This window comes from Muntiacus reevesi, chromosome 1, assembly GCF_963930625.1.
Source record: "Muntiacus reevesi chromosome 1, mMunRee1.1, whole genome shotgun sequence".
In the NCBI taxonomy this organism is placed as follows: domain Eukaryota; kingdom Metazoa; phylum Chordata; class Mammalia; order Artiodactyla; family Cervidae; genus Muntiacus; species Muntiacus reevesi.
The window spans coordinates 229155248-229172453 of record NC_089249.1 but is presented as its reverse complement, the minus strand read 5'-3'; the positions used below and the strand labels follow the sequence as shown (position 1 = coordinate 229172453).

The following is a 17206-nucleotide window of genomic DNA, read 5'->3' as shown; positions in this document are numbered from 1 at the left end:
AGATACAGTTTTGAAAAAAGGATTATCTAGAGTCAAATACACATTTGTCAACATTCATTTCCCAAAATTGGTCCATATTTAGATAACTACTGGGCACATTTCCACTAGATAAACCTCAAATCTGAACAATGGAAGTTTATAACTTTCTACCTCAATTAAAAACAAAGCCACAAAGTTCCACAATAGAGTCCAGCCATACACATTCACACTATGTCATTTCTCATTTCAAATACATCACTGAATTTTCAACAGAATTTGCTAACTTAGGATCCAGAATAAATAGCAAAACGTGCTGAGAAGAGCATGTCGAGAATTAAAACACCACCCCCTGCCGCACCCCTTCCATCCAGAAACACACTCAGGCATTCCAAAAATAAACCAGCTCTGAAGAGAGGCCTCTAGCTTGTTGGTTTTAAGTATGAAGCTCCTAAAAGGCTATGGGAGAGGATATATAAAATGAAATAATAATTTACAAAAAATAATTTCAGTTAAAACACATTTCTGTTCTATTGACAAAACTGTCATTTTTTTTTTTTTTTTTTGCAATTCCAAACACTGTCACGCAATCTCACTAAGACAAAAAATATGTTCACAGGTATGCTTTTTGTTCTCCTACTCTTTCTAGAGTACATCTTGAGGTTATAAGAATGCCTCCAGTTAAAATAAAGTCTCTTATCCCTTGCCACCCCCCTCCTCAAAAAGTGAGTCAACCTTGAATTCCAAAAAGGAATATTCATCTAATATAGTTATTTCAACACCAGTTATATCACATAGACCATAAGGAAACTCCATGAGTATTATGGAAAACTACATGAAAGAGGGAGCTGCCACTTGCCACCCACTTCACTTTCAGCTTTTTAAACCAATGCCCAGCTAGACTCAAATCTCATTCACTTCACTGAGAACAAATAAACTCCAAAACCAGGCCATTTCAGGCTGGAAATTGGATCTCAAAGACATCACTCCATAGATATATATGTATGTATATATATTTTTTCTACCCTAACTTTCACTTTGTCTATTCAAATAGTTTAATAAAACTCACATTTACAAAGGAATTTATTGGCAAATAAAGGCCCATATTAAAAATTTTATCAAAACAAATTTTTGTTCTACATAGCTAACACTACGAAATATTTTCTTGGATTTATAAAGAATATTTAATTGCATATAAGTTTTGCTTTGGGTGGGATATTGAAAACGTAAGAAATTAGAAAAGACTAGAAACAAAAGTGAAAGTGACTAGTCTTAACTTTCAAAAAATCAAGTGCAAAGATAAATAGTGCAAATAATGAAAACTAGAAATTTTATAGGCAACTTTACAGTCTTTCCTGCTTTTGCACTTTTACGTATTGACAACTTTATAAACCCTAACAACTGTATGCAGCATGGAAATGGGCTATCATTTATCTCCATTGACTAGACTCAAGGAAGCCTTTCAAAGACTTGTCTCACAGTCATTTAAATCACTGGTTCTTGACACAGGTTTGGGAATTCACTTCTTTTTAAACAATTCCTAAGCGAGGGGTTATTTAAGAAGGCTCTATACTGACTTAAGTTATAGTATGTAACCATCATAATTTAAAATCTGACATACAATACTACTGGATGAAAATCATACCAACTGCCAACTCTACAAAATAAGTTAAAATAAAAATAATTGTTATTATTAATGTATTTGACATTTGTAAAAAAAATTAATTCCAAATACAAAACCAGAACCTCTTTTTTAAAAGTTATCTTTAAGAGGTTTTATCACTAAAATATACAGATTTGGGTAAAATGAAACATTAATCTGTCAAAATCACTGAGAATAAGTCCATACCAAACTAGAAAACAATTAATTCAAATATACTTGAATTGTGTAACTTTAAAAACAAGCATTATAGCAACTTTTCATCTTATCAAAATGTTACTGGGATACTGGGAACAGAAATCTGAACACAATCAGTTTCACCCTACAAAGGACATAAGAACTTCCAAGATATACCAGATTATATTATTAATATTTGCCACCAATGAACTCTTGGGAATTCTACAATTTTAAAGTAACATAGAAAGTGGAAAAATAAACAGAAACTTGAGTTTGAGGGCAGATATGTTGCCTAATTTCAGAAATATATATTCTTGAGGGTCTCGTAAGGGCCACAATGTTAAATAGTTGCTAGGACTGCAAACAGAAAACAAATAGAAAAGACACCTAAGATTTCAATTCAGTGTTTTTAACCTGGTTTATTGTACTTCTAGAAATTTATGTGGAGCAAAGGCTCAAGGTTCTATAAAGCAAGGCATAATATGGATCTTTGTGGACTGCAAAACTGAATAAATTGATCTAAAGAACATTTTGAAAAGCGAATGTAAACTACATTATAACATGAGCCCAGGAGAATAGTCTGTATGATAAATATTTGATAGTTTAAAAATAAATATGAAAAAGTTTGAAACTTTTAAAATTTCTTCCCCTCTAAATAAGTCTCTAGCACCATTTGCCTTAACCAGAAAAGTTGCCATTCCACAATTGTGCTATTTATATTTGTCCAGAAAAGCAAACATCCTATACCTGAAAACAGATTTATATACTGCATCATCATCATCATCATAATGTAGACCAATAGCTCTCTCATAACCAACAAGGGACCCATTTTCTCTGAAAACTTCCTTAGTGAATATCAGCTTCATTGTCCTTAGCAAACAACTCTCATTTAAACTCTGTGTCTTTTCCTACCTCCAGTAAAAATTTCTCCCACTTTACCTCCAAACCATTCCCTTGTATACCTCTCACACTTCTATTCATAAACACATTTAAACAGCTCTCCCCCTTTCTGCTCTCAAATTTCCAAACCAGTAAGTCTCAGCTCCAGGAACTTACCTAAAATACACATACTTCTTACTTTCTTCAATTCATACATATCTTAACAATGTCAATGCTCTTCAAACTGCCAACTTAAGACTACAGGGAAGACAGCCGTCAGAAGAAACTGCGCAATTACCTCATAATACAGAAATCTTTCTGGGATCAGTTAGCTATGTTCTTTTCTAAGGCAGGAGTCAGCAATTTCTTTACTTCCTTCTTAAGGAGGTAAACTGGAGTGCCACTGGCAGGCCTATGGCAAGAAGTATAAAAGAGAGCAAAACAAGGAAAAAGGAGGATGGGAAAAAGAAAATTCCAGTGTATAGGGTAGGGAGGTAGGTCAAATGTCACCAACAACTACCTGCACTGGAACTGCCAATCCACTCCAGCTCAACGGGAGTTTGACCTATTCCCCAGCACGACTATTAGCTCATTAGCAGATGGCCATCACTGAGCTGGTCAATGTGAATACCTAAGTCACCTGTCCCGTAAGTTTGACTGCTACTTCGTAGTAAGAGCATAAGTCCTCTCAGGATTTTTCTGTGTTAATCCAGTTTAGAGCAAAACACATGCTAACAAGAGTATTTCCAGGTTTCTCACAATTCTAGAATATAAAGGTTTGGTCCTTGAACTTGGAGGCTTCTTAAATTATTAAAGTGCACCCTAAATCAAGAAAATTAAACTCTTTAGCTTTTTTCTAGGAAGTGTTATAAAAATTTATAAGCAAATTACTAATAACCACCAAAACAAAGTATATATTCATGTAAATGCAAAAATCTTGTGATTCCAAAATGAGTAAAATATTTCTGGTCCATAAGAAATAACTTTGTTTTACACAGAGGATCACCACCATGTTTCTACCTATCAAACAAGACAATTTTCCACAAAAGTAAAGCACATCAGGAAAAAAGAAAATAAATACCAAACACAATATGGGGACAAAATAAAAATGAGTAGCTGTGAAATTCTTTTTAAGAAAAATATTTCTAACAAGTAACCTTTGCCATATTCAACCTTCCTAAAGACATAAATGGCCTAGGACCATCCAACATCAAAACTTGGTAGTCAGTTTAGCAACTGAAAGGTAACAAACTGTTGGCTTGAAACCAATCATATATTTCACTTTTTACCTGGTTCTTGCATTATGAAATTCTGCCTGACTCATGCTAATGCTAATTTAGATGATCGCCATAGTAATGAAATTTCTACTCTAAAAGGGTCTGTCAAAGGGCCTAGGCCTTAAATTTGGGTTTTATTTTAGGAGCAAATAACTCTTTAAACATTAAAATCAGCTTTTCTTAAAAATTATTGCAAATTCTTTATATTAATGTTGCTGGGTAAAAATAGTGATTTTAATAGCAGTGATCACTTAAGTGTCACATAATTTCATTATGAATAGTCTAAATTTGGTTAACTTTCAATGAAAATAAATATTATGAGATTTAAAAGTAGATAAACTTTAACAAACAACTTTGCACAAATTACTTTAGTGAATTTATTCACTTAAGCAATTCTAATAAAATCTCTTTCCTATTCATTTCACTTTCATGGGGAAGCGTGCATATATAAATATATATCTACAAATCGTTGATATCCAATTTTAGGGATCATCAACTATAAATGTTATACTCAGTTATCACCAACCCTTTTCAAACTTAAGTGGCTAAAGATTCTCTTAGCATTCTTTTATATAGAAAGCAGAATCTCATCCTGATACTGAAAATGAAAAAAGTCATCAGATTTGGTATCTCACTTTTCATGGGGGAAAAAAAATCTTAAAAGTACGTCGACATGTAAAATAAGACAAATCAAGGAGCTACGAAAGCCACCAGAACAATTTCAGAAATCTCCACTCTGAAATCATGTGGAAATGTGTGTATGTGTTAACATGAAAAAATGAGTGGGAATACTGAAGACAGGGTGAACCATGTGTGGTGGTGGTTTAGTTGATAAGTCATATCTAACTCTTGCAACCCCATGGACTGCAGCCTGCCAGGCTCCTCTGTCCATGGGATTCTCCAGGCATGAATACTGGAGTGGGCTGACATTTCCTCCACCATGTGTGCGAGATAAAAATAATCATGCCCATGGTGGGGTCAATCATGGCTGGCAGAAAACCCAAAATATCATAAGAAAAAAGTGTTAGTTTAGAAAGTTTCAACATTGCTAAATAAAAAGTGTTAAAAGCACAGAAAAAAATGAATGAGACAACCCCCACAAACATCAAGTTTCATAGGAAAAAAGGTAGGAAAAAAGTGACCTATACACCTTTTTTAATATACCAAATCTTAACTGACTTAAAGATTATATAAAATAGTTGGGTCATGGTACCCACCCATATTCTCGTTATCAATGGACTTATCTTTTCCCCTCCCTTCCACCCAAATTTAGTTGTTTCCTGCAGAAAATGTACAGCATTCCTATAAGTATAAGAAATGAAAACAGTGAGTACAACTGATATAGATCCATTGACTTTTATTACAAATGTACTTGATCACTTGGCTTCAAAAAGTTTAAAATCAATACCCTATTTTCTGTATGCCAGTACAAAGCAAACTGTTTTACAAATTAAATACCTAAAAATTTGACAAAAATATTAAAATTTGATGAAAAACAATTATAAAAATCCTTAATCTCTCTCTTCAAAAAAGGAGGCAGTCTTCCCAGTCCTATTGTACAATATTAATAATATTCACCATTTTTAGAATAGGTAGCTAAATTATATTTTTTCTGTTAGCATACAAAACTCTTAGACTAATAGATTTTATTTGTATATGCTCCAGTTAAGTTTGTGAATGCCATCTGATTGCAATATAATGAACTATCTTTAATTGAGTCCTAATTTACACTTATTTAATAATTTGCATAGTTTAAAAGGGAAAAAGGTTATTCTATAACTAATTATCATAGGCTATTACAGTGCTATTTTTCAAGGCAACAAGTACTTGCTCCCAAATGAAATTATCTGTCTTCTTTAGGCAGGGGTTAAAATTACTAGCAGCTTTCTCCATCACCTGAAAAACCAAATTGGGATAGTTATCCATTTCTAGATGTGAAGACCTATAAAATACATTGATAGATTTTTCACTTTGAGTCAAATTTCAACCCCTGCATGGGACAACTAGAAAGTGAGACTTTCAAGGTTTTTTATTTCCCTGTTGGTTTTGGTTTCTACTCTCCATGGCTTTTGAGAAGCTGGAAAAGTCTGTCTTTCTGACTCACATTGTCTTTTTTTCCATTTGGCAAATATTCATCTACCTCCAGTCTGTATCTAGTGGAGGAAAAGCCAACATGGCTTTTCTTATGAACTTCCTTTGTTGTCAAAGGCATGTATAATGATTTCTACAGTTCTGGTTAGTTAACTTTAGCTCCCTCTGTGGCTGGATGACTGCTGCTTCCAACATCAGCATGATAAATAGGAGGCACAAATAAAAAGTAGCTTAAAAAAAGATTTGGTGACTTAAAAAAAAAAAAACAAAAAAACGAACAATACCAAACACACACACTTACATGGGCATTTAAAATCTGGTGGCTGATCTCTGAATTAAATTACTTGACAATGTCTCTCATTTTAAAGAATGTAATGCATTTCAAGTGTTCTTTTATACTTAGGCAAATAGTATAGTTTAACCAAGCTCTTGGACCTTAATTGTAAGACAAAGCAGATCATTAAAAATAAGGCATACTTGTCATGAATTAACTTTTGTTTACATGTTTTTGGCACATTTGATCATACTGTCTTCTATGAATAACACATATGGTCAAATATACCATTTCCTTTTTTGTTTCAGCACAAACAGGGTTTACCAACTAGTAAAATAAAAACAAGGAAAAACTCCAACATAAAACACTGAGTTATAGAACCTTGGTAAAGTACCGAGCACCTGGGGGGAAGGGTGGAAAAAGGATGAAACAGGAGAAGGGAAAAGGGAAGGTTGGGGGTACTTGGGGAGGTAAAGTGAGATGCAAAAAAAAGAGCATCTTTACAGTCATTAGTCTTTTCTATGATCACGTTTTAAGTCTTAAAAGATCTGAATGTGGATTTCTTTTAAAATCCACTGACCATAAATCAGACACTGGTTTCAAAATCTTAGTAAGATTGTGTTTAACTGTTATAGTGTAAAGATAATTGCACAATATATGTGCTTCTTGATCCGGTAGGATTCCAAGCAGAATCTGAAGTCTATAGCTATGAAAGGCTTCACTTTAGGTAACTCGGACCCTAAAGAAAACCTCATGAAAGAACTCGCATCTCAAAGAAAGGACACTTTGCCTAAGTTTGCTGTGTTTTTGTTGACTTGCACTACTTATTGCTGGCTATTATGAAAACACTGATCTAGAAGTACTCCAACAACCTGTAGTACAAGGTTTAACTTTAAGAAGCTATAGTAAACAAGAGACAAAATCAAAGCAATTCTCTTTCCTAACTAATAACAGCACAGAGAATGCAGTCTTTTCCATATCACAGTTAAAGTACAGTGAACAAAACAGCTCAACAAACCTTAAGACAAAAAAGTGCAGGTTATTAATGTTTACATGCAGTTGATAAGCATTCCAAATGTCACATTATGCACTGTAAAAGCTCAACTTTACTATGTGGAAATAAGAAAAATGCACCTTGGGGGAAGGGGAAAAGCAATTTAATCATTTCCAGTGATTTTGTAAGTAAAGAAACTCCTAACTATTGTACGGTCACCTCATATTAAACATTGTATGAATATTAAAAGCAAACAATTTAATGGGAAAATGCACAGTACAATGGAAATAGCTTGTTATTCAACACATACAGTAGATCTCAAAAACAAAGACAACACACTCAACCAGGGAGCTTAAAAATACCAAATCAAAACCCAAAGAACCAGCAGAAAGAAAAATCCTTCAAAAAGACAACTGTTTCACCTTCCTAGGCCAATGCTTTACAATGTGAGAAGCACTGATACCTTCCAGCTCCTACAGGTGGTGTCTTCTACATACAGCAGTTAGATCTATATGGCTGGATTTGCCAAGATAACAATTCTATCCCCAGAACTCTCTATGTCAGACAAGACCCCTTTTTTTTTTTTTAAACCAAAATACTTTCTACAGAATTCCAAACCAAAATGTACTGTTTAAGGCATCTTTTTTTATAACATTTTCTCTTCACTCAAAGATGATAGTCATGCAGCAGTTTAATGATAAAAATATATTAATATTTTACTATACAGCAGCAAGAAGTTAGTTGTCAATTAAAAGCACACAAACATCTTTAAATGAAAACCTGTAAAAGACTATCGTTACAAACAATTTCAGTTTGGAGGACACCAGCTTGGTAAAGTGCTCTCCTAAGCTTTGCATTTTCATACCCTACACCTTGAATATATGAGTTATAGAACATACTTTTGATAGAAGGCTTGTACACTTGGGGAACACAAATACACTTAGCATATAATGTAGCCAGTAATAACTAGCACCACAGCTACATGGAAATCCTTTACATACACCAACTTGGCTTTCACTTTTAAAATGAAGCTCAGAATCCATGGCTCAGTAGGATAACTATAATTGTGTTGCTCTGCTTGTTAACAGGTCTACATAAGTTAATAGCACTGGCAAAAATCAAAGGATAGCTTCAGACCTCTTACAAGTTTAGGAGACAGTGCTAGTGACCACAAATAGACTCACTACCTGATGTCCAAGTACAGGTTCACTGGAAATTGCTGCACGTTAGTTAAGTTTTTAAAATCTTTCTACACATAATAAAAAAAATATATTATGAACGATACAAGTACATCTCATATACACAATAATGACAAAATGCCTACTCAAAGCAAACAGATGCAGAAAAATATTATGGGAGATTTCCTTTTCTTTCTTTCTCTTTTTTCTTTTACTATTTGAATAACTTTGGTTCCAACCGTAAAAATCACAACTTAGCAAATTTCATTTAAATGCCTTTTTTAATAATTTCTTCATGTTCACAGAAGTTTCACTGACCATTTTTATATGTTTAAGGTCCAGATGCAATGCATATTGTATAAAAGAGAGCACTTATTGTTTACCTTGCATGAATTAAACCTACGTACCTTTAACTCTACAAACTTCTGCATAACATTTAGACAAAGCTCAGACACACAGCATGCCTAGCCCTCATATATATACACATCTCTAATCACAGGTATATAGGGTGTCAAATATACTATAATAACCTCCATGTAAGGTTTGAAATTTGGTAACAAAATGAGAAAAACTAAAAATATTATTTTACGTGTTCTAAAATATCTCTTTTTTGTGCTAAAGTCAAATGTTAGCTCAACATGAAAAGGACTTTTATATAATTCAGCAATATTATAATCTTGACCATTTTGCAAACACTTTTAATAATAATAGCTTAAACGTGTACAAAAGTTCTTGGTTAATTAGGGAAATAAACACTCAGTTCTTTATATTTTTTAATCAAGTAGGAAACACAGTTCATATAATGTTATTACTTTTTGTATTTTTTTTTGTTTTTTGTTTTTAGCAGCTGCTTACTGTTTTATATGGTGGATAAAGTGGACAACATCCAGCGATGGGTGGCAAGTCAAGAAGAGAAACTGTCAGTTGGTGGAGGTTCTGTGGGTGGTGCTCCCTTGGAGTTAACAGGTTTTTTTTTTTTTTTTTTTTAACTTTTTTACTTTTTATTTTCTCTCTTTCTTTACAGTATAGTTTCTCTGTGTGTGGCTGTGTGTGTGTGTGTGTGTATGCATGTGTGTGTGGGTTTTTTCCATTCAGTTTGATCAATCTTCTTCCCCTTCTTCCTCACCCTGCAGCAGCAAGGTGGCAGCGGCAGTCTCCTCCTGCTGCTGCTGCTGCTGCTGGTGAAGCTGCTCACAGGCAGCTCGCTTCTCCCTCTGCTTCTCTTGAATCTTCTTCATCTCCTCCGAGTACTTGCAGAAGGTGTGTCCAAACTTGGCCCACACCTTGTAGGGCACGGTGATGGAGTTGCGGTAGGTGGGCTTCACCTCGCTCACTCGCATAAACACGCCGTACTTGTTGGAGCCCACATCGAAGAAGAAGCGCTTGTTGTCCACAGTCAAGGAGGTGCCCTCGGGCAGCTCAGCCGGCTCCTCCTCCACTCCGTAGTCGTCGATGAGCTTGGCCAGAGCGTCGCGGAACTCGATGAGCCCCTGTGCGGGCAGTGCAATGGTCTGGCCCTGCGTGGAGCCCAGGCCGGGCCCCCGGTTGACCGTCTGGCGGATGCGCAGGAAGCGGCCGCGCTGGTTCTCCTTGAGATCCATGTAGTACTTGCGGTTCTCGCGCACCAGGAACTCGCTCTTGAGCGCCCGGCGCGGCTCGTCCTGCGCCTGGGCCAGGTCGGGCGGCTGGCTGGGGCCCAGCTGCGCGTAGTGCTCGATGAAGTCGCCCAGGTAGTCGCGGAACTCCACGGCCACTGACATGGAGAGAGTAAGGCGGCTCTTGTTGCCGCCCGCGCCCACCTCAGCGATCTTTAGAAAGCGGCCCTTGGCGTTCTGCTTTACGTCCAGGTAGAAGCGCTTATTCTGGATGTCCACCCGCTTGGAGGCCAGCTCCTGCGTCTCGTGCTGCAGCCCCCCCGGGGCCCCGCCGCCGCCGCCGCCGCCACTGCCGCCGCCGCCGCCCCCGCCGCCACCACCGCCCCCGCCGGAGCCCGAGCCTGGGTGCCCCAGGGAGCCGCCCGAGCCCAGCGCCGCACCACCCTGCTCGCTGCCGCTGTCTCGGTCCGCCATGATGCTGCGCTCCGCCGCCGCGCCGCCGCCGCCTGCCGCTCCGCCCGCCGCCGCCTCAGTCGCCTCAGCCGCCGCTGCTTTCCCTCCCCGGCTCCGCCTGCTGCCGCCGCAACCCCCACAGCCAGTCAGCCACTCTCGCGAGATCTGCGGGAGAGACGAGACAGACGAGACCCGGTAACAGGGCACTGACTCCCCAGTACAGTAGCAGGGCGCCCTACTGTACGCGCCCACCCGCCCGCCGGCACGTGACCCGTGCCCCCTCCCCGCTGCCAGTCCCCCATCCGCCCGCCCGCCAGGCGGCGCCCACCCACCGGCCCTCACCCTACACCCCTGGCTGGGGGGTGGGGGGGATCAGGACGCGCCGCGTCGCAGCTGCTGCCGCCACGGCCGCCACCACTGTAGCTGTCGCTGTTTGCCAGACCCTGGGCAGCCTTGGCCCCGGGAGTTGGGGGACTAGGGGTAGGAAGGGGACTGCCATACTAAGCACAGGGAGCGGGCCTGAGTTCTGTTTTCCAGTGACCCCAAAGAGGATGTAGGAGGAGGGGCCTGCGTAGCGCAGTCGAACTGCTGCAGAGGGGACACCGAGTCACGGCAACCCCCTCCTCTGCGGGCCCCATCCAGAACCAGATCCAAACCCAGACAGGCCCACCCGTCGTTTGGCTGGGCCGTCTCCTACCGCAGAGCCCTGGCCGCAGGGGCGGCCGAGGAAGAGAAGAGGTGGTGCGGCTTGTAACCCTTAGCTGCAGAAGGGGCTGCCAGGGATGAGGACGGGGCGCCGGCAGCAGTGGCGCGGAGCACCAGACACCTAGCCCGTCCCTCCCCTCTCCCTCCCCTCGCTCCCGCCGCTCCCCCTCCCCGCGCACGACAGCGGCTCTGGCCTCAGATGATCCCGCTCCCCCCTCCCCCCAACCGCAGCCCCGCACAGTCGGGCGGGCGGGCGCACTCACCGGTAGGGGGGAGCCGAGCAGAGGACGGCAGCCGCACCAGGGCCGGGGTGCCCGCAGTGCCTTTTTCCGTTGGCTCTGCCCTTCTCCCCAACCAACAATCAAAAAGAAACCCCGCACTCACCCCAAAACCTTCAAAGAGCCCCCTTTGGGACCAAGACTGCCTGCCTGCCTCCCCCTCCTCCTTCCGAGATTTGGGGAAGGGGGGCACCCAGTTCAGGGCTGAGCCCAGCCAGGGTTGCCGGCCAGCTCTGCGGATAAACCAGGCCCAGCCGAGCCTTCAGCCCCTAGCCCCACTTTTCCTCTCTGGAAGGACCCAGAATGGAGAAAACCAAGCAGGCTTTAGGAAATTCACGAGCTAAAAATGTCAGGAATTTCCTGGGAAACGCAGTTCCTTAAGGGATTCATTAACGCAGGTTCGCTCGCCCCTTTTACTCATCCTCCCAGAAACTCCTAAGTGTCAAGGAGATACCCCATCTCTCAAAAAGTAAAACACTAAATGATCGCTGGTTTTTAAGAAGACAGCTAGGTTACTGACCATTACCAATGACAGCTAAACCAGTGACAGCAAAAAGGGGTCTTCTCTGGTCTCAGGAAGGGGCTCAGAAATAGATTTCTCTCTTCCTAGATCTGAGGCGTAATCTAGGGCCTATTTTCCTTCTCCCAGATAGACAGCTAATGCTTTTACTCCCTCACTGCAGTCTGCAGTCCTAGCAGCTGTGGGAAAGCCAGGGCCTATCTCCAGGGCATCTCCTACCTGTGCTCCCAGATGCCCCCATCACCTTCTGCAGGGGGCTTAGAGGATACAGACCCCACAGCCCTATTCCTGGTTTTCTCAAGCATGGATTGCTGCCTCCATCCTGAGAAGAGTACGACCATCTCATCTGTAGGCTCCATTCCCATTGAACATCGCCCATCCCCTGCCCCCAAAAGCAAGGAGACTTGCCTCCCTCACTCTTAACCCCCAAGACATCTGAGTACCTGGCTGCCTAAGCTTCCTGGAAAAGAGAGGGGTAAAGAGGGGACTAATGATAAAGACACCCAGACCAGTCCAGGGTATAAGCCTTGTCAACGCCTGAGACGTTAAAGCTCCCTGATACATCCCTTCATCTCCTGGGCAAACCTGCCTGCTAAGTATTCCCAGCTTCCTTTTTCTCTTCCAAGGGCCCCATTCAACCCAGCAGTAGCTAATTCAACTCTGGGCTGACGTTCACTACTTCCCGCTAAAGAGGAAGAAATAGGGCAGAGCACTCTGACTTCGGAAAAGAAAACTGGGATAGTCCTGTGAACCAGTCTCAGAACTACCCACCTGTCCAGTTGTCCCTGAAATGGCTCTCTGAATAGGAGGCCCACTGTGAGGGACGGAAATCACAGGTTTTGGCCCCATAAAGAACATCCCCCTAGTTTAGGGGCATCCTGCAGCACTGAGTAGTCCCCTTTCATTGCTGATTTTTCTGCGCTCCCGCCCCTGTCCCCAAGTCTGTCGGGAGGAGATACAGGAACAACTGGTGCACTGCCCACCACACAAAAATGCAAGTGTGAAGAAGCGGCGGCTCCTCTAGGTTTGCATGGTAGCGATCAGGACCCTGGATAGACCCCGTCCCAAACAGGGTCGCAAAGGCAGCGAGGCAAGGTCTCCGCACAGAGCTGGGCGGGGCATTACGCTCCCACCTGTAAGTTGAGACTACTACGACCTGGTTAAGACCGATCTAGAAGAGCCGCTATTCTTTCTCGTGATTTTACCTCGCACTGAACCGAGCGCTTGTCCCCTCTGGAGAGCTCAAAGCAACAAAGGCCAGTGGGGCTGCGAGGAGAGAGCACGCGGCTGCCAGTCCTTGTCACTCTTCCATACTAAAAAATCGCTTCCCCCAGAACCAAAAAGTAGAGCTTGAAACTGCCCGCCTTCTTGAACCAATTCTGGGGTCTAAATTTCTTTCCCTGTCCCAAATGTTTACGTCCAGGGTTCTGAAGTGGTTTGAATTTGGGAATGCCCTTATTTTCTGGAAAAAAATGATGGTCACCAGGAACTCATGTCTTAGTTTTCTAGCACAGAGGCAACTGATAAAGTTTTTAGACAAAACACAAGTTAAATATCATTTGCACGCATAAACTGGGAATTTTAAGCTCAAATCAGCTAATAACTGAGACCTGGAACTCTCCACATAAGTATGTATTTATTTCATGCTTTTTATTATATATGTATAAAATTTTGCCATTATATATTAGCTTCTTGCCTAGTTTGTAAATGTATCTAAAAGCAACCAAGGTTAATAATGCCTTTCCCAAAATAATACAATGATAAATAGGATATTTAACACATTTTCACTACTCAAACAAGAGAGTTTATTTCAGGATAAGCCTGTGAGTGTGGACTTTTGGTCAGAATGGGAGAGGTGGGGAAAGGCGGCTTTCCTTAGGCTATAGAATACAGTACCCTTAAAAGGTTGTCTGAGAGAAAAGTCTTAAAACAAAGAGGTTAGAACCTTAAACAGAATTTCAAAGTTAGATTTGCATACTAACACAGAAAATCCGTGAGCAAACTTGTGGATTTAAAAACACATCTAGCCATTTGTTAATTACCAAGACAACATGCTAACTTGGTAAATGAAAAGCCAATTCTAGTGTCTAGATGTTTGCATTGTTATTTTAAAACAAATAGTTGCAGAATTAAAATTACAGTTTCAATACAATGTAAGAAAGACACAGGGAAAACGAAATACATTAATATGCACAAAATATCTGTGTTAATGAAAAAAACATTAAAAATTCCCTTTCTCCTCAAATTTTGCTTACATTTTTAAAACCTGATAAACATCTCTAGATTTAGTGTGCTCTCTTATTAACAATACACACACATTTTGAAGAGAATTGAGATTGCTTTATCTTTAATTCCTCTATTTCTACATCTTTAACAAACTCTTAACAACAAAAAATTGTTTGCTAGAGAAATAGATACTAGGCTGAACAAGAAGGAAAAAAAAACCCCTCATTTTCCTCAGCCTGAACTACGGATGAGTCTGAAATAATCTAATTCTAAAAGTAAAAGTTAACACACATTTACAAAATAAACTTGGAGAGAGGGAATCTACCTCTGGGTAATAAACTCTTGATTATGGAGTTTCCAACAGAAACAATACACTCATTAATATTTCACAGAATCACATATTTCCCAAATAAAAAAGCAGCAAAACCATTAGTACTTGTGTTCTCAAGTGCTACTTAGGTTAAATGCCTGTTTTAAACCAGACAACAATTATCTTCAATACTCAAATCATTAAAACTAACTGGAATGTTGTACTGCAACTGTTCAAAAGTGGAGGAATTACCCATTTCTTCTCATGGCTAGCTATCGGGAAAATTAAGGGAAACTATCAAATAAATCTTAACATTTTAACAACAACGACTAATAGTATTTCAACGATCATTTTTTAAAAGTCTATCCCCTTTCTACAGCTTACTTAATCTTTAAAACTATGCACCTCCAATGCTATTTAAATGTTTAGGGTTAAATATATGAACTAAACATTTAAAATCTGAAGAGAACAATCCATGTGATAGAATCCTCACGTTTCACAAAATGTTATTTTAAGCATTTGCAGAAGAATTAAATAAATGTAGCACACACTCTAAATTCGATAAAAGACTCAGAGAACCCGACATTTTATATACCCAAAAGATCCAAACAGAACCGATGCAAATGTCAATAACTCTCTTTCGTCTGATTCTTAAATGATTTTACTAGTACCCAAAGGAATGAAATCAGCAACTCTTTCCACACTCTAGTCAACACTCCAATTTTCAAAGCCGCAATTCGAAAACGTCAGTTTGGGCGGGGAGCAGTGAGGGTCTTGAAGTAATCAAAAAATTCCTTTTCCTCCTCTGACAGTCTACCAAAAGATGTCAAACCAAATTCAGCCTATTATAAAGCACTGGGGCTTCCCTTCCAAGGACACGGGACTCAAGCACAGACACCGCTGCAAAAAGCTGTCCCCAAACGCCTGGTCCGACCGAAACGTAAGGGGCCCAAACAAGAACGAAATTAGAAGCCTCAAGAGGGTCCCGCAGAGACAACGGAAATTAAAGTAGCATTTATTCAGGGGTAGACAGCAACGAACCAACGTTCTCCCAGCCGGACTCTTAGCCTTTCTCTATCCGAATTCAGGTTCAAGGCAGATACATTTGTGGGGGTCCCTTTCCCCATTGACATCTCAGCCGCTGCCGGGGCCTACCGTCGCTCAAAAGGAAGACCCTCCAACTTCACATCCGTCCCTTTTGCCCTCGGACAAAAGCAGAGGAGACTATGGAGCTGACCTAGCTCTGTGGGGCAGCAAAAATGCCTTGTCCGGGCCACCCATCCCTGGGCCTGGCTTCATCTGCGCTGTCAGCACCAATGTATTCTTCTTTATTTTTGCAACGCATACTGGGCGGGTGTATGCATTGCGGGGGTGGGGTGGGGATTGAACAGAGAAAGGAGGGGTTGGTAGTGGAGCCTTGAACCCTCCTTCCTCTCCCCTCCAGCCAGGGGTGCTGTGCAGGGAGTGTCGGCCAGGTTTGGCGCACTGTCCCAGGCCCCAGGCTAAGGTGGCCAGGGGAAATGAGGCTTAGGGATTTCTAAGCAAACGGTACCACTGGTGGTCTCCAGCGCCTGCGGAGGTAGGATTGTTTTCTTTTTTTTAAAGGGGCGTGTGATTTTCTTTTTTTGGAGGTGGGAGGGAGTTCGTTCGTTCGTGCGCTCCGGAGGGAGGGGGGGCGCTTTGCTGCACTGCCAGGGTCCCCGGAGGGAGGGTGAGGGGATGTCTACAACGGTACAGTAATTATTCCTGGGGTATAAGAGGGCAATCAGAAGGAACAAGGTGGGCGGCACCTCAAACTGTGGCAGTGGCAGCAGAGAAGGTCGCGAGGGGCTTACCCGGGCGGGCGGGCGCTGTCCTGCCGCAGGTGAGGGAGGGCGCGGGCTGGAGGGAGGGAGGGCGCGCGCGAGGCAGGCGCTAGGCAGGCGCGAGGAAAGGGGGAGGGGAGCAGGGCGCGCGCGCGCACACCTGTCCTGGACAGCGGCGCGAGCCGAGCTGCGCCTCACTCGGGCTCTGCCGGCTGAGGAGGGAGAAGGGCGGGCTGGCAGGCGGGGGCGGGACGCCGAGGGGAGGAGGAGGAGGCGGCTCGGATGGCTGGCTCGGCTCTCGCTCGTTCTCCCTCCCGCTGGCAAGTCCGGCTCACACCCTGCCTCTCCCGCTCACTCACAGCCCCCTTGACTCTCCCTCCTCCTCCTCCTTCCCCTGCGGGATCCGCTCGCTGCCGCCGCCGCCGCCGCCGCAGACGGCAAGTCGTGGCAGCCAGACGTCGGCGCGTAACCCGGCGCTCTGTGCGTGACTCCGGGCGACGTCAGCGCGCGCTCCCCGCTACCCACCATCTCCCCCCCCCCACTCTCCTCCCGTGGCTCGCGCCCTCCGCCCTCGCGTCCCTCCGTTTCAGTTGCCGCGGCAGCGGCCGCCGAGCGCGTTCCCTCCGCCCTCCATCTCGCGCGTGCGCGCGCCCTCCCAGCCGTTGGCGCGTCAACAGCCCTCGGCCCAGGCCTTAAGGCGCGTCTGAGGAGGGGGCTCCCTGCGGCCTTTTTGCCCGCCCTTCCTCCAGCCAGCGTCTGTAGCGCCCCCGGGAGGACTTCTCGGTTGTTGGGCTCTGAGGGCGGAAGC

The 17206-nt window shown here is 42.6% G+C and overlaps 1 protein-coding gene across 6 annotated transcripts in view; it reads right to left on the bottom strand.

The window, feature by feature from the left end:
- PURA (purine rich element binding protein A) overlaps window positions 1-16856 on the bottom strand; it is a 68120-nt gene extending 51264 nt beyond the window's left edge. Inside the window, exons 1-2 of one of the 6 annotated variants that reach the window (XM_065918681.1) lie at window positions 16429-16856; window positions 5312-10719 (exon numbers count right to left, since the gene is read on the bottom strand). In XM_065918681.1, coding sequence (XP_065774753.1) covers window positions 9607-10575 — 969 coding nt within the window. In that variant the 5' untranslated portion in view covers window positions 10576-10719; window positions 16429-16856 and the 3' untranslated portion in view covers window positions 5312-9606. Of the gene's footprint in view, window positions 1-5311; window positions 10720-11522; window positions 15903-16428 lie in introns of those variants that run through there. The other 5 variants (XM_065918683.1, XM_065918684.1, XM_065918682.1 and 2 more) reach the window with 5 other exon arrangements.
- Between the last annotated feature and the right edge of the window lie 350 nt (window positions 16857-17206).